The sequence below is a fragment of the Phodopus roborovskii genome, unplaced genomic scaffold (genome assembly GCF_943737965.1).
Source record: "Phodopus roborovskii unplaced genomic scaffold, PHOROB, whole genome shotgun sequence".
Classification (NCBI taxonomy): Eukaryota; Metazoa; Chordata; class Mammalia; order Rodentia; family Cricetidae; genus Phodopus; species Phodopus roborovskii.
Genome location: NW_026125708.1, coordinates 752077 through 774085, shown reverse-complemented (window position 1 = coordinate 774085; position 22009 = coordinate 752077). Strand labels below are relative to the sequence as shown.

At 39.3% G+C, this 22009-nt stretch overlaps 1 protein-coding gene across 1 annotated transcript in view; it reads left to right on the top strand.

The window, feature by feature from the left end:
* Ophn1 (oligophrenin 1) overlaps positions 1–22009 on the top strand; it is a 333577-nt gene that overhangs the window by 92994 nt on the left and 218574 nt on the right. Inside the window, exon 3 of the mRNA XM_051178493.1 lies at positions 6075–6170. Within this exon, the coding sequence (XP_051034450.1) occupies positions 6075–6170 (96 nt within the window). The remainder of the gene's footprint in view (positions 1–6074; positions 6171–22009) is intronic.

Genomic DNA, 22009 nt, shown 5'->3' with positions numbered 1-22009 from the left:
TCAAACTTAGAAGCTTCTGTAAGGCAAAGGAAACAGTGGACAAGACCAAACGGCAGCCCACAGACTGGGAAAAGATTTTCACCAATCCTACATCCGACAAAGGGCTGATCTCCAAAATATACAAAGAACTCAAGAAACTAGTCAACAAAATACCAAATAACCCTATTAAAAATGGGGTACAGAACTGAAGAAAGAATTCTCAATGGAGGAAATAAAAAAGGCTGAAGGACACTTAAGAAAGTGCTCAACATCCTTAACTATCAGGGAAAAGCAAATCAAAACAACTTTGAGATACCATCTTACTCCTGCCAGAATGGCTAAAATGGGAAACACCAATGACAACTTATGTTGGAGAGGATGTGGAGAAAGGGGAACAATCCTCCACTGCTTGTGGTGGTGCAAACTCATACAGCCATTTTGGAGATCAGTATGGCAGTTCCTCAGGAAAATGGGAATTAGTTTACCACAGGACCCGGCAATTCTCCTCTTAGGCATATATCCACATGATTCACATCCATGCAACAAATACATATGCTCAACTATGTTCATAGCAGCATTGTTTGTAATAGCAAGAACCTAGAAGCAACCTAGATGCCCCCCAATTGAAGAATGGCTAAAGAAGATGTGGCACATCTACATAATGGAATACTACTCAGCAGAAAAAAGTAATGGAATCTTGAAATTTGCAGGCAAGTGGATGACACTTGAAGAAACTATCCTGAATGGGGTAACCCAGTCACAAAAAGAGGAATATAGTATGTCCTTGCTCATATATGGATTTTAGACCTAGAGAAAAGGATCACCAGCCTATAATTCACATGACAAGATTAACTAGGATACAAGGTGTACTCTTAGTGATTCATATGAAGTCCCTCACAGAAGGTGGAAGGGACATGCCCCTCAGAGCACATAAGAAGTGGGGGGGAGCAGCGAATGGAGAGAGAAGTAGGAGAAAGAGAAGAGGAGGAGAGGAAAGTAGGTGTGACTATGAAGATTGAGTCAGGGTAGGAATAGAAAACAGAAGAGAGAGAGAGAGAGAGAGAGAGAGAGAAAGAGAGAGAGAGAGAGAGAGAGAGAGAGAGAGAGAGAGAGAGAGAGAGCATAAAAGAGGGAGCCATTATTGGTTTGAAGAGAAAACTGTACCTAAAGAAAGGTCTAGAGGCCCACAAGACTGCCACCAAGTAACAATTTGTGCAACTGTGGAAAGGCCATCATAAATGCCCTTCCAGAATAATGAGATCAACAACTAACTTATCCACCATCATGGAGCCCTCATCTAGTACCTGTTGGAAACAGAAGCAAATACCCATAGATAAACACTGATTCAAATTAGAATCCAGATGCAGAGAGCAACAAGACCAGGTTGATGAAACACATAGAGACAGCTGACCCGAACAAGGAGGAGCTAATGGGCCCTCAGACTGATTGCTGGGAATCCAGCATGGGACTGACTCAGGGCCCCCTGAATATGGGTCTCAACCAGAAGGACTGAACAGTCTAAGGGACCTCAGACAGTGGAGCCAGGATTTATTCCTGGTTCACAAAAGGACCTTGCAGACACATCCCCCATGGAGGGATTCTGCCTTAAGCTAGAGATAGGAGTGAAGTACTAGTCCCTACTTCAAATGACTTGTCAGATTTACATGAGCCCACCTGGATGGCATTGCCCTACATGTGGAATTTTGGTGGGCGGATGGGAGTTAGTGTGGTAAGTGTGCATGTGAGGGTGCAGAGAGGGTAAGAGGGAGGAAGGGGGGAGTTAGGTAGGTAGGGAGGGAAGGAGAGAGGGAGACGGAACTGGGATCGTCATGTAAAATAAAAAATAAATTAAAAAAATTTTTCATGATGTATATTGGTGTGTAATTTTCTTTCTTAGGTGGTTCTTTGAATGGCTTTGGTAGCAAGGTAATTTAGCCTTTTAAAAAGAGTTTGTCAATGATCCTTATGTGTAGTGAGATATTTCTGTGGCACTGACCACGCCCATTGGGGGGTAGAGCCATGGGCGGAGTGACCTGTGGAAGGAGGTCGGAGGGAGAGCCAGAAAAGGCCCTCTTGCTGGCGTGACTTGGACAGGAGATGATCGGGTTGAATTTCCTGGTGTTCATCTGTCTAGGTTGTAAGTTATTTCTCCCTGAATAAACATCTATTCGGCCTATTTGTTTATCCTGATCCTTATTTAACCGCATTACTTATGCTTTTATTTTTTGGAACCATTTGAGGAATATTGGTATTAGACGTTCTTTGAATTTCTAGTAGAATTCTGCACTGAAGCAATCTGGCCCTGGGCTTTTATTTGGTTGGGGGAATGTTGTTGACTGCTTCTATTTTATTAGGGGTTATTGGTCTATTTAAATTGCTTGTTTGTTCTTGCTTTAATTTTGGTAAGTGATATCTATCCAGAAATTTGTCCACTTCCTTTGAATTTTCAAATTTTGTTGAGTACTGATTTTCAAAGTATGACATGAAGAGTCTCTGGATTTCCTCAGTGTCCATTGCTATGTCCCCCTTTTCATTTCTGATTTTGATAATTTTCATGTGCTCTCTCTGCCTTTTGGTTAGTTTGGATAAATGTTTGTCTATGTTGTTGATTTTTTTGGAAGAACCAACTCTTTTTTATATTGATTCTTTGTATCTACTTCATTGATTTCTCCCCTCAATTTGGTTAGTTCTTGGGGTGTAGTCCTAGGGTTTGAGTTTGCTTCTTTTTGTTCTAGAGCTTTCAGTTGTGCTGTTCATCCTGTAATGTGACTGTCCTCTACGTTCTTCATGTGGGCACTTAGTGCAATGAAATTTCCTCTTAGTACTGCTTTCAACGTGTCTGTTAAGTTTGGGTATGTTGTGTGTTCATTCTCGTTGAATTCTAGGAAGTCTTTAATTTCTTTCTTTGTTTCTTCCTTTACCCAAGAATGGTGCAATTGCACAATGTTCAGTTTCCATGAGTTTGTAGGGTTTCTGCAGTTTGTGTAGTTGTTGAATTCTAACTTTAAAACATCATGTTCTGATAAGATACAGGGGGTTATTTCATGTTTTTGTATGTGTTGAGGTGTGCTATGTTGCCAAGTATGTGTTTGATTTTAGAGAAGGTTCCATGTGGTGCTGAGAAGAAGGAAATATTCTTTTTTGTTTGGATGGGATGTTCTATAGATGTCTGTGAAACCCATTTGTGTCATAACTCTCTATTGCCTATGTTTCCTTGAGTGTTAAATTCCTTGGGTTGGAGTTTTCCTTCCAGAACTTTCTGTAGGACTATTTGTGGATATTTATTGTGTAAATTTGGTTTTGACTTGGAATGTCTTGTTTTCTCCATCTATAGTGATTGAGAGTTTTGTTGGGTATAGTAGTCTGGGCTGGCATCCCTGGTCTCTTAGTGTTGGTAGAACATCTATCCAGGACCTTCTGGCTTTCAGAGTTTCCATGGAGAAGTCAGGTATAATTCTGTTAGGTCTGCCTTTATATGTTACCTGGCCTTTCCTTTGCTGCTCTTAATATTCTTTATTGTATATATTTGGTGTTTTGATTATTATGTGGCGAGGGAACTTTTTTTTTTTTTTTTGGTCCAGTCTATTTGGCTTTCCATATACTTCTTGTTGTTTCATAGGCATGTGCTTCTTCAGGTTGGGAAATTTTTCTTCTGTGATTTTGTTGAATATATTTTTTGCTCCTTTGAATTTGGCTTGTCTTCTTCTAAACGTATTATTCTTAGGTTTGGTCTTTTCATGGTGTCTCAACATTTCCTGGATGTTTTGTGTTAAGGATTTGTTGGATTTAAGATTTTCTTTGGTTGATGAATCTATTTCCTCTATTTTAGCTTCAGTACCTGAGATTCTCTCTTCCACCTCTTGTATCCTATTGGTTATGCTTGCATCTGTAGTTCCCAATCATTTACCCAACTTTTATATTTCCAGCATTCCCTCAGTTTGTGTTTTCTTCATAGTCTCTACTTCAGTTTTTAGGTCTTGAACTGTTTGAATTGTTTCCTTTATCTATTTGATTGTTTTTTTTTTTTTTTTTTATTGGCTTTCCTTGCTTTCGTTAAGAAACTTGTTGGTTTCTTCCAGTTTTTGGGTCATCTTTTCCTCTATATCTTCCAATTTTTTTTGTTTCTTTTTTTTTCTTCCATTTTTAAGGGATTTTCTCATAGCCTCTTTGAGGGCCTCTATCATTTTCATGAAGGTGTTTTTAAGGTCATTCTCTTCTGCTTCATCTGCTTTGGTGTGTTCATGTCTTGTTGGTGTAGAGTCTCTAGATTCTGGTGGTGTCATTTTGCTCTTTCTCTTGTTGAATGTGTTCTTGTACTGCAGTCTTCCCATCTCTTCTTCCAGTGGGTGAAGGTGGGGTTTCTCTCTCTCTTCTCCTCTCCCAGTGGATGTTACTGGGTCAGGACTTTGATGTCAGTAACTCTGGATGGTCTGAACTGTGTTGGAGGTCTCAAACAGAGGTGTAGGGAGTACAAGATTGAAATGAGGGGAGCCTCCAGATGGTCCTGCGTGCCAGTACGGGGTCACTCAAGCAGATGGTGTAGGGGGTTCAAGATGAAGAGCCAACCCAGGAAGTTCCAAGGAAAGGATGGGTGTGGGGGTGGGTTTGACCTGAGCTAGCCCCAGATTCACCTCAAGAAGAGGGCATGGGGGTGGGGCAAGGGTCAGGTGAGGGCAGGCTCTGGATGGTTCTGTGTAGTGTGGCATGTCCACTGTGTGCAGAGCTGACCCAGGAAGTTCCTAGGAGAGGGTGGGGGATGTTGAACCCCCTCAAGGGTTCACTCACCTCAAGCAGAGGGCTTAGGAAGGGCCAAGGCTGAGGAGGAGAGCAGGCTCTGGATTGTCCCGCATGGCAGAGCAAGACCACTTAAGCAGCCAGCCTAGGGGTGTTAAGATGTAGAGCTGACCCAGGAAGTTCCAAGGAAAGGGTGGGGATGCTGGACCGGAGCTGGCCAAACACCTCAAGCAGAGGGCATAGGAGCATTAGTTCCCTTTGTTAACAGGCTGTGTTGTAAGCATATGGGAATACTCTTTTAAGTCCAACTTAGAAATCAGTAAATAAGTCATGTAAAACATGTCATCAAATTAAAACCAAACAATACACTAAAAGTTAAAAATAATGTTGGGGGGGGTGCAGAATAGTGTTGTAACCCTAGTCTCTATTTACCTTAGTCTAAGACCAACTTCCACAGAGGTTCCTTTAACCCAAGTGTTCTCAAGATGTGAAGATGGAGCATGTGGAGGAAAAGGCTAAGTTGGAGCTTTTCTGCTAAGATGCCCTAGTGCTGCTTAGTTGGTTTGATATTTGTTCTCAAGTTCAAGAATTTTAATATCATACCTAATTTAGTAGGTCTAAGTTGGGCATGGCCATATGCATTTTCTTCAAGCCCCTAGATATTGTGTCAGATCTGAGAGTCATTCTCAGAAGAGGTTTACTAAAAGTAACATTTTAAAAATTGACAAAAATAATTTATTTGAAGAATCCATTAATGTGATTTCATTTGTTTTTTTTTTTAATTACAAATGCAAACTGAAAATTTACAAAAATAAAAACATCCATCTGGACATATAATCACACTGACTTTTTAAATTCATAATTTTTTTTTTGTTTTAAGCCCTTCACAAATACACTGTGGATTCTGCTGGAGAGTATCTTATTCCAAGCCACCACTGATTAAGGTGTAGACTACCTGGCTTGTAGACCCAGCTTTGGTAGATGTCTTGAAGTTTGAATTCCATACCTATAAAATAGAGCTAATTGTTTTTTTTTTGTAGGTTGGTTATTGATGCTGTTGCATGCAAAGTGAAAAAATACTGGCCTGTTATGAATAATGGAGAGTTCAATTAAGTAGTTTGAAGTCAGAGAGGAGAGGGATTGAGGATGAAAATATGCTGTGAAGCTCTTTTAAATGGTTGTTTCATTTTTTTCAGACTTTCTTCTCAAAGTAAGAACTGATTAGAATTTCATTGCTTCCTCGACTACAAGTGGATGCTTGTCAGATGTCCCTTTGTTTTTCCTGTGTGCTGTAACTGTGAGCAGGGGCTTGGTGAGAGGATAGCCATGCTGACCATCTCTACTGTTCTCTTCCTTTGCAGATTACTCTTCTGCGGTTCAGAAATTTTCCCAGACACTGCAGTCTTTTCAGTTTGATTTCATCGGGGACACTCTGACCGATGATGAAATTAATATCGGTAAGTCTTCAGCAGCATGTAGCCATACAACTCAGGAAGCCATCCAGACCCATGCAATTTCCTTCTGTTTTGGATACAGAGCAGCACTTGAATGTCCTCATCCCTTTTGGTCCAGTGAAAGCCCTGGGGGACTGCTCAAGAATGTTAAGAAAACATCCCTTTTATTACCATTTCCTCTCATGTATAAGCATTGAAGAGGTTTCCTGAACCTTCATTGAGGCCATTGGCTATACCAATGTGAGACTTTTCTTTAAATCATCTAATAAGTCTCATTCTTGTTTTCTGTTTTGAGTCTCATTCTTGCCTTCTTCTGTAAAATAGGGTTAGTATCTCTCTAAAATTTATTACAGAGGAGATTAAACAATGAAAGTAACAGGACCTCTGTGTTTATTTTTATTCTGATGAAGGTAAATAAAATGAGGACCAGTGAACTATGGCTCTTGTGCAAATGCATCTCCCTACCTCTTTTGCATGTAAATTTTATTGGAACCTAGCCACACTTATCTAAGTGTTGTCTATGGGTGTTTTGTTTGGCAAAACAGCATTGGATAGTAATGATTGATGGCCCTCAAAATTTAGGATACTAACTGACAAGATTGACCCTTCAGTTCAGCTGGCCATAGTGGTGCATGCCTTAAATCCCAGCATCCAAGCCTGAAACACATGGCTTTCTTTGAATTCAGTGTAAGTTTGTCTATATAATGAGCTCCTGGCCAGCCAATGCTACATAGCGAGACTTAGTGAGACCCTGTATTAAAAAAATACACGTGTTTCCTCATGAGAATAATGAACCTACATGGCGGTTATGAGTGATCATACTCTTACTCAAAGAAGTGATGTTTGCACTTACATTTATAATACCAATGATTAAAATGCAAGACATTATTATAAAATCTTGTTGTAGCTAATTTGAATGATATATAAATATATAAAGGGTGCAGTTGTGATACTCTTCATGCGCAGTTAGCTGCATATTGGGCATAGTGGTATATTAACTTCTGAGTATTTTCTTATATGCTTACTACTTTCTTTTAAATCTTTTTCTTTTTTCTTTTTCTTTATTTTCTTGAGACAAGGTTACTGTGTGTCCTGGGCTGGCAGTGAACTTAAAATAAAAAGAGTTATGTTGTTTTACATTACATATTTTCATATATGACTGTGTATGTAGTTGTAGGCAGCTGAGTGCAGTGCTGGAATAGACCACAGTCAGATCCCCTGCAGCCAGAGGTGGTGGTGAGCCATTTCACATGTGTTCTGGGAACTGAAGCCAGGTTCTCTGCAAGAACAGTACCTGGTCTTAACTGCTGAGCTATCGCTCTAGTCCCTGGCTTTGAACACTTGATTGTCCTGTCTCAGCCTCTCAAGTTCTGGTATTGGAGACATATATCATCATGATTGGCTCTTATGTCCATTTTCTTAGCATAGAAATTACTTCTTAATAAATATAACATTTAAGCTAGGGCTATTGCTCAGTTGGTAGAGTACTTGTCAGGTATGTATGAAGCTCTGTATTTGATTCCTAGCACTGCATAAAATTGTATGTGGCTGCACACACCTATAATCTCAGCACTTGGAAGACAGAAGCAGGAACATTAGAAGTTTACATTTATCCTTGGCTGCATACCAAGTTTGAGTCCAACCTGGGCTATATAGATCCTGTCTCAAATAAGTAAGTGTGTGTGTGTATGTGTGTGTGGGTGCATTTGAGTAGGCTCAAGTAGTAACATTTTATAATTTTTTCTTAGAATTTTATACAACAACTTTTCCATGTTTTCAATTTCTCCCTAAGTTTCATGAGAAAACAAGGATATTGTTTCATTCACTGATATTTCTCCAACACATAAAAGAATTCTAAGGCCCCCTACTCTGGCCTCCAGGCCGAAGTTGTCTGCTGGAGGACTGGGTCCGTTTGGCCTTCAGGGCCTGACAACAGTGGTGTCAGAGGTTTCCATTTAGATCAACAACTCCAGCTTCTCACCGTGGACACATCTAAGAAGATGTAAGTTGTTCTCCTGGCCTGTGGGTCTTTTAATCCCATTGCTAACAGCACCTCAGGCTGTTTGAGCTGGGCAAGGACTATGTGAACGCAACAGGAAAATACAGAGTTAGCAAAGGCATAGTTTCACCTTTTGGCAATGCATACAAGAAGAAAGGACCTGCCCATCACCGAATTATTATGGCAGAACTTGCCACCAAGAATTCACCCTGGGTGAAAATGGACACACAGGATAGTCTTCAGAAGGAGTGGGTGGAAACTTTGAAGGTGTTCAGACACCATCAAGAGAAGCTGGCAACTGGTGGCTGTGATCACTCACATTGCTCACCTGTGCTGGACAGGCCTGGGTGGAAGACGAAGTGGGGTGAACAAAAACAGGACTCTAACCCAAAGAAGCCCCAAGAGCCCAAGCCAAATGGTGTGCCTAGGGTGAAATTGTTGTGTGGGGCAGATTTACTGGAGTCCTTCAGTTTGCCTAACTTGTGGAAGATCTAGGACATCACCCAAATTGTGGCCAATTATGGGCTCATATGTATTACACAGGCTGGCAGTGATGCTCAGAAATTCATCTATATGTCTGACGTGCTGTGGAGACATCAGAGCAACATCCACCTGGTGGGTGAATGAGTCACCAATGCCATCTCCTCCACCAAGATCTGGAGAACTCTCAGAAGGGGCCAGAGCATCCGCTACTTGATCCCCAACTTTGTCCAAGAGTACATTGAAAAGCATGATCTGTACAGCTCCGAGAGTGAAGACAGGAATGTTGTGGTTATTCTGGCTCCCCTACAGAGGAACATTGCTAAGGCTAAGCACAGTAATCCCACGGCGTGATGCTGTGCATGACATCAGCTGCTCTTGTGGAGATTCAAAATGACCTGTGTTAGTAACTCAGGGAAAGAATTGCCATCCAGTTTAATAAGCTGAAGTTTAAAGGTTTGATTAAAAAAACAGGAAATAAAAAAAGAATGGTAGACATATAGTAGCTGGTGAGTATATGTTTACTAAATGAGAATAATAGATATATCATCATTATTATATTGTATTTATATATTTGGTATATTTATAGTTTATTTTCTGTTTAGCTACTTTGAGGATTCACCTTTATAGTTTTTTACATTTTTAAATAGTATCAAGATAAATACCTTTGTGTCAATAAGCTTGGTATTTTAACTAAATGTGGTTGTGTACCTCCTAGTGAGGAAGGTACTTCTATTTGAGTTATTTCCAATCTGATTTGATTTCATTCTACTTAGGCTCGTCTGTCCTGGTCCAAGAGCATCATTGGCTCTGGAGGCAGACAGCCTAAATTAGACTTTCAGATCTACAACTTAATTGGTGTGTTACTTGGGCAAATAATTTCACTCTTTGAATGTTAATATTTTAATGTATAAAAGGGGCATATCAGTTACTTTTTTATTGCTGTGACCAAGTTAAGGGAAGCAAGGGCTATTTCAGCTCAATGTATGAGTATATATAGTCTTTGTGGCAGGGTAGGCATGGCATTAGGAGACTGCTGATCACAGTGTACCAACAATCAGGCAGGAGAGAGAGAGATGGGGGGGTTGAATGTGAATTCTGATGCTTCTTTGGCTTTCTCCATTCCTCCATTTTCATTTAGGTCAGGACTCTAGACCACGGGATGTTATACACATTTGGAGTTGTGCTTTTCTCCTTAATCAAACCTCTTTGGAACTCATAGTCATGTCCAGATGTGCCTACTAGGAGATTCTAAATTCCATCAAGTTGATAGTGAATATGAACCATGACAGTGAGGATGAGTTGATCAGAGATAGGTGTGCAAAGTGCCTAAATAAATTTAAGCAATGGGAAAATTATTGTTAATATAAAATCTAATTTATATTTTTCTCTATTGTGTATTGAAGACTTGAATGCATATGACATATGCAATTATATAAATACCTCTTTTTTTCTTTTAGCATTATCTGATATTATGCTCATTTGCCTTAACAACAATGAACAGAGCAGAGAATTGTCCACTGTCACTGAATGTTATCAAAAGATTAACTAGAGCTGTTTAAGAACAAGGGTATATGAACTTAGCATAATGACAAGCAAAAATAAAAATGACTTTCTGGCACTGCCAGATTTCTGTGGGTTTCTGTGGTCTCCCTGATAGCTTTTGTCTATGACATCTTTGTTTTTTAATATGTGATTTCTGATAGCTTTAAATTAGCTACCACTCACCTGAAATTTCATAAACTCCTAGTTATCACTTGACTATTGCTGAAGCAGATATTCAACAGTTTTACATTGTAATTCAAACTTGCCTTTTACAAAATTCACACCTGAGAGATACAATATTGAATTTAAGAAATTAAGCAAGTTTTGAAATTTTGTATTAGGCTTCATTATTAGCCATTCTGGGGGTACTTATAAACCTATGAATCATGAGTTGGATATACCTGCAGAGATTATAACTCAGTGAACTAACTTTTGTTAAGGAAGACAGGAGAATGATTTTGAGAACTCATTGGCTTACTGTGTTCTTTATACATTTCGCATTTGTCATTTTCAAAGCTGAGATTTTTTGGTAGTGTGAGAAGTGGCAGTGTTTCTGAATCTGAGGCTGATACTGTTTGGAGTCTTGAGACAAAATCTTTGGGACTTAGTGCAAGTCTGTTGTTGTTACTCCAGAACCTGATACAGCAGCGTGTTCCATGTCCTGCTGGTTTTGAGTTGTACATTCTCTGTTTACTGGAAGAATTTGTACAGGTCCAGTTAGAATGGAATATAGGGTAAGGCTGTTAGATTTTACATTGAATATACAGGGGCCCCAGATTTCCATAATGGGCTTTTAATGCTAGAATTGAAAGGCGACTCAGTACATTTGCCCATAATAGGTAGCAGTTACCTAGATGTTGTAGTTTGACTGAGAATGGCCCCCATAGACTCATGTGTTTGAACAGTTGGTTCCCAGTTGGTGGAAATGTTTGGGAAGGAATAGTTGGTTTAGCCTTGTTGGAGGAAGTGTGTTACTTGTGGTGGTGGGGAGTTGAGGGTGCAAAGCTCACACCATTGCCCATTGCCAGCTATAGTTTTCTTTCCCTCTCTTCACACTTCCCTCCCTCTCCCCTTCCCTCCCTACCTCCTTTCCTTCTTCCCTCTTCTCCTCCTTCCCTGCCTGTTTCATTCATACTTGTGAATCAGATGTAAGCTCTCAGCTACTGCTTGTCCACTGCTGTGTTCTCTACCATGTTGGTTATGGACTCAAATTTTGAAACTAATCCACAATTATACTTTTTCTTCTGTAAATTGCCTTGGTCATGGTGTATTATCAGCATGGTGATAGAAAAGTAACTAAGACATTAGGAGCAATTGAAACCATTCTCTTGATCAAGGGGAAAGCCCAAGACTTTCACTGAAGCATCACTTGATATTCAGCTCTAGGTTTTACCATGAACAGTCTGTGTCCAATGTGGAAAGTTCAAGGCCAAATAAGGACATTTGTTTCTACTCTAGGATGAGACATTTGTGCCTTCAGTTTGTATTGGCCCTTTCTGAGTTTCATGGCTTGTAAGATGTATACTACTTTTCTCATTGCTGTGAGAAAATACCTGACAAGAAGCTAATTAGAGGAAGCTTTATTCTCACTCGCAGTTTGACTGTAGTTCATCATGGTGGGATGGAATGAGAGCAATGCTTGAGGCAGCTTGCCATATTGCATCCCCAGGAAACAGAGAGAATAAACACAAGAACAGAGACCAATTTCTTTCTTTTTTTTGTTTCTGTTTTCTTTTCTTTTTTATTTTATTTTATATAACAAAGTCCAATTAAATGAAAACAAACATTTATACACAATATTTGGGAATTTGGGTGTCGTTCTTTCCAAACTACTTCCTGCTGGTAAGGGGCGCTGTCATGGGGGATTCGAAGAAGATTCAGAAATCCTGGCTGTAGTCTGTAGGGCTGCTTTGTCCAGCTGTTTTGAATGCAGGATCACCTGGTACTCTGTTTCAGGAAGTCTGGCATGATCAAACCACATTAGTCTGGAAGAAATCCACATCTTTTCATTTTCTGTGGAAACAAAAATAGAAATCCTTTTCCCCAGTAACTTGTCCTTCAACTTAAATTTTGGAGTCAAAGCATTTTTTAAATTTAATTTATTATTTTACATGTCGATCCCAGTTCCCTCTCTCTCCCTCCCTCCCTCCCTCCTTTCCTCCCTCCCTCCCTCCCTTCCTCCCTCCTTCCCTCCCTTTTACCCTCTCTGCCCTCTCACATGCACTCTAACCACCCTCCCTTCCCATCCCCCCACCCCAATTCCATATGTAGGGGAATGCCATCCAGTTGGGGTCATGTATATCTGAAAGGTCATGTGAAGTAGGGACTAGGGCTTCTCTCCTGTCACTAGATTAAGGCAGTTATCCCTCCATGGGGGATATGTTCTCAAAGTCCTTTTGTGCACCAGGGATACATCCTGGCTCCACTGTCTGAGGTCAGAGACCAATTTCTTAAGCACAAGTACAGAGTCCAGTTTCTTCTTTTAGTTAAGTCTAGGACCCAAGCCAGTGGGTCCTGACTCAGTTATTCTAATCTATATACAACCCCTCACAGATAGTCTATTTTTTTTTGTTTTTTGGAGACAAAGTTTCTCTGTATTGCTCTGGCTGTCCTGGAACTTTCTCTGTAGACTAGGATGGTCTTGAACTCACATAGATCTGCCTGCTTCTGCCTCTGAAGTGCTGGGGATGAAGGTGTGCAACACCACTGTCCTGCTTCCTCACAGACATTCTAGAGACTAACCTAATCTAGATAATGCTTTCCAAGTATGTCCTGAAGCGTGTCTCCTGCCTTTTTCTTTTTTGTCAAAACAATTTATTTATTTTTTTTGTTTGTTTTCATTTTGCATACCAGCCCCAGTTTCTCTCCCTCCCCTTCTTCTACCTCCACCTCCCACCTTCCATGCCCCATCCACTCCACTGAGGAAGTCAACAAAGTCTGGTATATCAAGTTGAGGCAGAAACAAGCTCCTCCCACCCTGTATCAGGGTTGAGTAAGGTGGGCTCACCATAAGGAATGAGCTCCAAAAAGCCTGTTTATGTACCCAGGATAAGCCCTGGTTCCACTGCCAGGGAACCCCTCCCCTCAACAGATCAAGCCACACAACTGTCAGTCCAGAGTCCATAAGGTCCAATTAGCTCTGGTCAACTAGCTGTCTCTCTCTGTGGGTTTCCCGGTCATGATCTTGACCTGGCCTTGTTCATATGCTCCCTGTTCCTTCTTCAGCTGAACTCCAGGAGCTCAGCACAGTGTTTGGCTGTGGGTCACTGCATCTGCTTTCATCAGTTACTATATATATGTTCTATGATGACAGTTAGGGTAGTCACTAATCTGGTATAAGGGAAGGCCAGTTCAGACACCCTCTCCACTATTGCTAGGAGTCTTAGCTTGTGGATTCCTGGGAATTTTCCAAGCACCTGGTTTCTCCCTGACCCCATAATGGCTCCCTCTATCAAGATATCTCTTTCATTGCTCCCCACTCCATCCCTCCTCCAACTGGGCCATCTCCAGCCTTCATGTTCCCATCCCCTATCCCTTCCTTTCTACTCCCCTTCTCAGTTTACCCAGAAGACCTTATTTCCTTTTCCTGGGGCCCTCCATGTGTGTCTCTCTTAGGGTCCCCCTTTTTTTACCTATTATCTCTGGGGTTATGAATTGTGCTTGGTTATCTTTTACTTTATGTCTAATAGCCACTTATGAATGAATATGTAGCGTGTTTGTGTTTCTGGTTCTTGGTTACTTCACTCAGGATTTTTTTTTCTAGTTCAATCCATTTGCCTGCATATTTCAAGATATGTTTCTCAATTGTGTTAATTACCACATTTTATTTATCTATTTTTCAGTTGAGGGGCATCTAGGTTGTTTCCAGATTCTGGTTATTACAAATAATGCTGCTATGAACATAGCTGAGCAAATGTCTTTGTGCTATGATTGAGTGTCATTTGGGTATATGCCCACGAGTGGCATTTTTCACCTTCTTGATCACCTCACAGTTCTGTTTTTCACTTTTCTTCCCATCCAACTTCTTGTCTGTTTCTTTCTTCAAAAAATCCAGGAAAAGCATTTTTTTTTTTTTTTTGGTCAGTCTGTTATACTTAAAAACTTTTATATTCAGCTTGTTTCACATAATGCAATAGCATAGAAATTTTACTGTGTTCATAAAATTTTGTGTAATGGTCTTTTCTAAGAAGCTTGGAAAATGGTTCGTTAAGTAGATTTCTTAGATATTTGGATATTTTAATTGTTTTTAATTAGTTACCATTATTAATAATATTGAGTGCCTACCTTGGCTCTAAAAGCTTTTTTTCCTCTTGTGGCCTGGGTTATTTTTAGGCTTGCTTTCCAATGTATTTTCTAGGTAAATGAGTATAATCAGTTGTAAGCTGTTTGATCAATGTTGTCAACATCATTGATGTTTTGAAAGGCAGTGTTGGTTAACATTGTAGACATTTTACTTAGTCTTACTGAACTTCAATTTTCTCATTACTAAAGTGGTAAGAATGAATGATACTAGATCTAAAATGCATATTTTAGGTACTTCCCTACCTTTCTTAACTTCTTTATTTTTTCTTTCTTGAAAATTTCCAGTTAATTCTTGCCAGAGTCTCATTTTAATATTTTAGAGCTGCTTGGAATTATTGAAGAATGTTGAAAACAATTCTCCTAGCCACGTGTATGGTGGTTGTTGATGATAGTACTGGTCTTGGCTCCACAGGACATTTTCCTTCCTTTTCTGTTCTAATTTTCCTAGTCATTGAAGTTCTCTTTGGTGTCTCTTCTCTTCTAATAGCACACTAATGGATGTTCTGGTTTCCTTACTAAAAAGCTGTAGTAAGATAGTCCTTCTGTGGCACTGACCACGCCCATTGGGGGGTGGAGCGATGGGCGGAAGTGACCTGTGGAAGGAGTGGGGGGAGGGGAAGAGCTAGGAAAAGCTCTCTTGCTGGCATGACTCGGACAGGAGAGGTTCGGGCAGAATTTCCTGGTGTTCATCTGTCTAGGTTGTAAGTTATTTCTCCCTGAATAAACATCTATTTGGCCTATTTGTTTATCCTGATCCTTATTTAACCGCGATAAAAAGCTCTTATTTTTTTTCCTTTAGTGAGCCATTTGAATGGTTACCTTTCATCAGGTGCTGTAATTATCCATAGTATATTCAAAAGTATATCAATAAGCTATGACTATGTAGTTAGAAATAACCATTGGCCAGAACTTCTGCTTTTGTCTTTGAAGCATTTACATAGTTGAAAAAATAGGATAGACATGAGACATAAAAGATGAATATGAGAATGTGTACAGAGAGGAAAATAAAGCACCATTTGGAGAACAAATGAATAGATGGAGAAAAGGATGTGACGTGAGTGTTTTGGCTATTTCTAGTGACACCTTGTTATCTTAAAGCTGTTGAATAAGCATTGAAATACAGCCCTTTTCTGACAACAAAGTCACCTTTCTGACCTTGGCCAATCAAATTGTAATTTCTGTTTTCAGTTTCTACAGGACTAAAATAAACCCAGGCCTGGTGGTAGCCACCTATAATGCTAGCATGCAGAAAGCTAAGGTAGGATTATTGTTGTAGGTTTACAAACCTGGACTACATAGTGAGTTCAAGGCTAGCCTGAGATACATAGTAAGACGTTGTCATTAAATTTTTCTTTTAAAAGAAACATGAAATGAGTTAGGTGGAGTAAGAGAGATGATTGATAAAATTATGGAACTTTGGATAGTGAACATTTGCTATCTTGATTTTGCTAAGAATTTCTTGCTTCATGCCATATGTCTCAGCAAGATTTTGGAATCCATGTTCAACAGATGCATTTATAGAAGATTTTGTAGTTCAGAGAACAATGAACTTCTTTTAATATTTTAAATTTGAGATAGCACCTCTCTATTTAATCCAGGTGTGTCTCAAACTCAATATGTAGTTGTCAGTAGAAAAAAAGAAAGAAAGAGGAAAGGAAAGAAGGAAGGGAGAGAGGAAGGAGGAAAGGAAGGGAAGAATGGATGGTCAATAAACAAACCCATAAGTCTTATTCAAGGTGGATAAGAAATAGTTTATTCTGGAATATGATATGAGTGACTACAGACTGGGAACATAGATTTAGGTTACTCCAATTTCTGTGCCCTAATATGCAAACAGTGTCAGGAAGTTTTTATAGTAATAGCACAAAGAAAGTCATGAATCAAGATATTTTCATTGTTGGAAGTATTAGGTAGGTGAGATAAAGCAAGGTGATGTCTTTTCTAGTCCTGAGATCCTGTCTCATGGTACCCTTGGTTTTGTGGATGGTTAGAAAATGAGTGCTCTGTCTCTACCAATTGATTTACCTAATACAAAGTTGTTAGGTCAGGTACAGAGGAATACAAAAAATGGCTATGAAGACTGATAATGCTGGTCCAAGGTAATTTGGCTCTGAAATTGCCACTATTCTAAACTCTGCACCATAAGGTCTCATCAGTGTATCAGCCTTTCAGAAGGTTCAGTTGGAGGGACAGTTTCTTTGTGATAGCTTTTGCTCACATAGCTTATACTAACCTCAAAATTGCAATCCTGTCTCTCCAGTAATAATAGGCCTATGTCGCCATGCCCGATTACATTCTTTCTGACTCAGCAACTTAACTTTAAATTAATTTAAAAGTGACTGATTACCTTATTAACTGAAAGTAATGATCAAGAGCCTGGTATGATAAATGCATGCTTATAGCTCTAGCACTTGGGATATGGAGGCAGAAGATCAGGAGTTGAAGGCTATCCTTGTTGAAGGCTATCACCAGTTCAAGGCCAGCATAGGATACATGAGACCCCCCAAAGAGAAAAGAGGGATTAAGCTGGACATGGTAATATGTTTGTAATCTAAGTACTTGGCAGATTGAGACAGAAGGATTACATCAAGTTTTAGGACAGCCTGGGCTTCAGAGTAAGATAATTTTCAGAAAACACAAAACCAAACAAATCATAAAAAGAAAGTAAGGATTGGGCAGAGGATGTAGCATGATTGTGGTAGACTACTTGTCTAGAGTGTATAAAACTTAGGTTCAGTATGATCTTTACAAACTCTGGCCCATTAGCACTGGTGGAGACGTCACCTTCCAAATATGATCTTCTATAAAAGCAAAAAATACACTGGGAAACATTTTCAACAACTTTTTATTAACGCAAAACTTTATACAAATGAATGCAGCAACAATTAAAGCATATTTACTTATAAAAATGGTTTAATATTTGAAACACTAATGAACTTTGTGGCATTTTATTTTAGTTTGTGTTCCCTAAAAATGCTCTGCAGTAACTTTGAAAACTAATTGCACAGTCCTAGAACTTGTGAAAACTACTATTTTTGTAGCCATTTGAGAAAGCAGAATGATTTTTTAATTTCCCCAGTTCTGGGAGTTATGGCTTCTACTGCTTGTCTTATTTGAAATTACTCAGAGATTTCTTGTTTCAAAGATATTTCTTTCAGAGAATTTTAAAAATAAAATTGGATGGGAAGGTGGTTGGGAGTATCAGGGAGAAACTGAGGGAAGTAAGAAACATGGTTAAAATATATTTTACTAATTGTTTAGTGAACATAAAAAGAAAATAGTCAGTGGTAGTTTTTTAGAACTCCGGTTAATTCAGGCAGCAGAAACAATAAAACAGCAATTGTATTCATAAAAGGAAAATGGAGAATAAATACCTTTGAGAACTCTGGAAAACTGTGGAATGTTCCTTGAACTTTTTATCATGAGCATGTATAGAGCTTTGTGCATGCCCAGTGTTTGTGTTTAGCTAGAAAAGAACTGAGAAAGCCTGTTTGCAAACTTTTAGATACCTTGAGTCTTTGGGCAAGAATCAAGTGAAGACTAGAATAGAATTTTAAATTGCTTGGCTAAGTACTGAAGACACACCCTAAAATATATACATAATAGTTCAACAAAGGCTGTCTTAGTTAGGGTTTCTGTTGCTCTGAAGAGACATCACAGCCATGGCAACTCTTAATAAGGAATGCATTTAATTGAGTCTTGCTTACAGTTTCAGAGGTTTAGTCCATTATTGTCATGATAGGAAGCATGGCAGTGTGTAGGCAGATATTGTACTGGAGAAGGAGTTCAGAGTTTTACATCTGGATTGGCAGGGAGAAGGAAGAAAGAGTGAGCCACTAGGCCTGGCTTGAGATTCTGAAACCTTAAAGTGATACACACTTCCTCCAATAGGGGCACACCTACTCAAAAAAGACAACACCTCCTAAGAGTGCCACTCCCTTTGGGGGTCATTTTCATTCAGAAATACCACATTCCATTCCCAGGCCCCCCTAGGCTCAAAATCATATCGTAATGCAAAATGCATTTACTCCAACTTCAAAACTCCCCATAGTCTCTAATAGTTTCAGCACTGTTTAAAATTCCAAAATCCGAAGTCTCTTCTGAGACTCATGCAATCTCTTAACTGTAACACCCTGCAAAATCAAAATCAAAAGGCAGATAATATCTTCCAAAATATAATGGCACCGGATATAAATTACCATTCCAAAATGGAAGAAAGGGAGCATAGTAAGGAAATACTGGAAAGTTGGGCAAATTCCAAACTTTCCAAACTCTGTATGGATATCTGATATCATGTGCTCTTCAGATCTTCAACTCCTTTTAACATTGTTGACAGAAATATATATACCCCTTTCTCTTGGGGTGATGCCAATCCCTGTTGGTAGCTGTCCTCAGGAGGTATCCCATGGTTCTGGAATCTCCAACATCTTGGGGTCTCCAGGGTAATCCAGGCTTCACCTTCACACAATGGCTTCTCTTGTCTTCATGCAAGAATACTCCTGACACATTCCTGGCCTCAGCAGCTTTCCTTAGCCATGGAAGGAGATTCCATGGTTACTTTCTTGCATTCTTGGCTGTAAAACCAGAACCACTTGACTGAAGCTGCCAAGTTCTGCTGCTTGCTGGGGTTGGAACATGGGCCCCCCATTGAAATATATTTCCATCACCTTTCTATTTTCAATGGTTTTATTCAGTGCCTAAGCTTGGCTGTCCTGGAACTTGCTCTATAGAGCAGGCTAGCCTTAACTCAGAGATCTGTCAGCTTCTGTCTTCCAAGTGCCGCTGGTATTAAAGGTGTGTGCCACCATGCCTTTACTAAAGCTTTTCTTTAATTCCTTTTCACAAGTTGGAAGCTTAGCTGGGTGGGGTCTTGTTCTGAGGTCACCACTCCCTTTATTATATTTAGCATCAGGTTTTTATTTAATGTGTTTATACTTCCTGGTGCTCCCTTTCCCCTCAAACTGTAAATTTTGTATTTTGCCTTGCTTGACTTCCTTGTTTTCATTGTAGAACTTCATAAGCATTGCCTCTAATAACCAGTCAACACAGTCAATACTAGGCTGTCTGGGAATCTCCTCTTTCAAAGATGTTCATCCGTATCTATTCAATTTATCCTGAGGCAAAATTTTTTGGACAAGGGCATTTTTCTGGGCAAGCCACATTCTTTGACAAATTATCACAAGAATGATCTCTAGGTCACATACTAATATTCTCCTTTGCAATCTCTTCTGGATCCCCACAATTCAAATCACCTAGCGTACCACTGTCTTCTATGCTCCTGCTAGGATGACCCATTAAGCCCTATTTAGTGTCCAATTGATTTTCTAGTAAAAAGTCCCAGATAGTTCCCTATTACTCTAAACAAAACATGGTCAAGCCAAATCATAGCAATACCCGAGTCCCTGGTACCAACTTTTCTTAGGGTTTCTACTTCTGTAGTGAAACACCATGACCAAAAAGCAATATGAGGAGAACAGGGTTTATTTAACATAAACTTTTATATTGCTGTTCATCACTGAATGAAATCAGGGCAGTAACCCCAAACATGGCAGGATCCTGGAGGCAGAAGCTGATGTTGAAGCAGCTAAGTGGCTTGCTCCCTATGATTTGCTCTGCGTGCTTTCGTATATAACCCAGGACTACCAGCCCAGGGACTGGGCCCTCTCACATCAATCACTAATAAAGAAAATGCCTTACAGCAGGATCTTTTGGGGATATTTTCTCAAATGAGGTTCTCTCCTTTCAGATAACTAGTTTCTGATAAAACTAGCCAGTACAGGCACAGAGACTTATTGGTTCAGACTGTTTAAAGGAATCTCTTGCTTAGTCCTGGTGGTGGAGGCCTGGTTGAGGCTTTGGAGTCATAAGTACATCACACATTCAAGGCCTGTCTGGGCTATAAAGTGAATAAACGGTCAGTTTGGCCTACTTATTGTGTCCCATATTTTTCTTAAAACCAAGAGAAATTTGGGGGTACAGCTCAATTGAAATAGACCATTTACATATCATGCACGAAGCTCTAAATTTAATCCCTAATATTGAACAAGAAAGAAATGATTCATATTATTTCATGGACATACATTTTAGTTACCTAACATGACATAGTACAGTCTTTATGAAGCCATTAAGTCAATAACATGGCAAGAGCAGCAAAGCTAGAGAAGGAAGGGGATCTCATTTTTTTTAAATAATTGCCACATTACATTACTTAAAATATTTATTAAAAAATGACACATGGAATGAAGTTGCAAAAAAGCAGTTCGCTAACAAAAGTAAAGGAAATTAATAGAAATTGTTCCTGGGGAATCTCTGATAGTTGATTTCTTTGACAAATACTTATAATTAGTTGTTTAAAATATATTCAATTAAAGGAAGCTGTGTCAAAAAGGCTGAAGGCATAGATGAGAACAAGTTCTCACAAAATATAGAAAATCAATATAAAGAATGAAAATATTTTAGAAGGAAACAGCTAAAAATCTGCACTTTATTGGGACCCAATTCCTTTTACTTGGTTGCCTTGCCCAGCTTTAATACAAGCGGTGGTGGTGGTGGTGGTGGTGGTGGAGGGTTGCTTAGTCTTACTGAAAGTTCATATGCCATGCTTTGTTGATACCCATCAGAGACCTGCCCATTCCTAAACAGAAATGAAGTGGGAGGGGATCTGGTTCAGAGAGCAAAATTGGAGATATGAGAAAGGACTGGGTGGTGAGGAGGGAGGGGAAACAGCATTCAGGATGTTTCAACAAAGTACATAAATAAAATTCACTACATTAGCTCAGTATCAGATTTGTACAGTGAATAAAGGATCATAAAATCTAAGGATAAGTGAATTGTAGGAAAGAAAGGAAAATAATTAAGCACATCTATTTGAAGACTTGGAGCATTTACTGTGTTATGGATTAAAAATTACCATTGTTTCTTGTTTGTTCCATTGTGTCAAATACAATTGAATGGAGAAATATGGGAGTGGTGGGCCGTTAAGAAAAGTGAGCTTAGGGCTTGGCAGATGGCTTAATAATTAAAAGCATTTATTGTTTGACCTTCAAGAGGACATGTATTTCATTACCATTGTTCACATGGTGACTTACAACTGTCTGTAACTCCAGTTCCAGAGGATCTGATGCCCTCTTTTTTCCTCCACTCAAGAATTGTAGAGGATATTCTTTTCAAGCATATGTGGAATATTCTTCAAGTGTCCATACAATAAATCAGAAAACAGGCTTCAATAAATAAAAACAATTAAAAAAATAAAAATCTATTTTCTGACCACAGTATATTAGCTACCAATAACAGTAAGTTTTGAAATTTGCAAATTTGTGAAAATTAATCAGCACATTCTGTAACTGTCAATAGATTAAGGAGGGAATCTATCAAAAGCCCCTTTTCAAGTTAAAAAGCACCAATTTAGGGGCTCAATATGGTAGTGCAGGCCTGTGCATAATCCTAGAACTCAGGAACCTTAGTGAGGTCAGCTTCAGGTATATAGACAGATACTAACTAGCTAGCTAGCTAGATA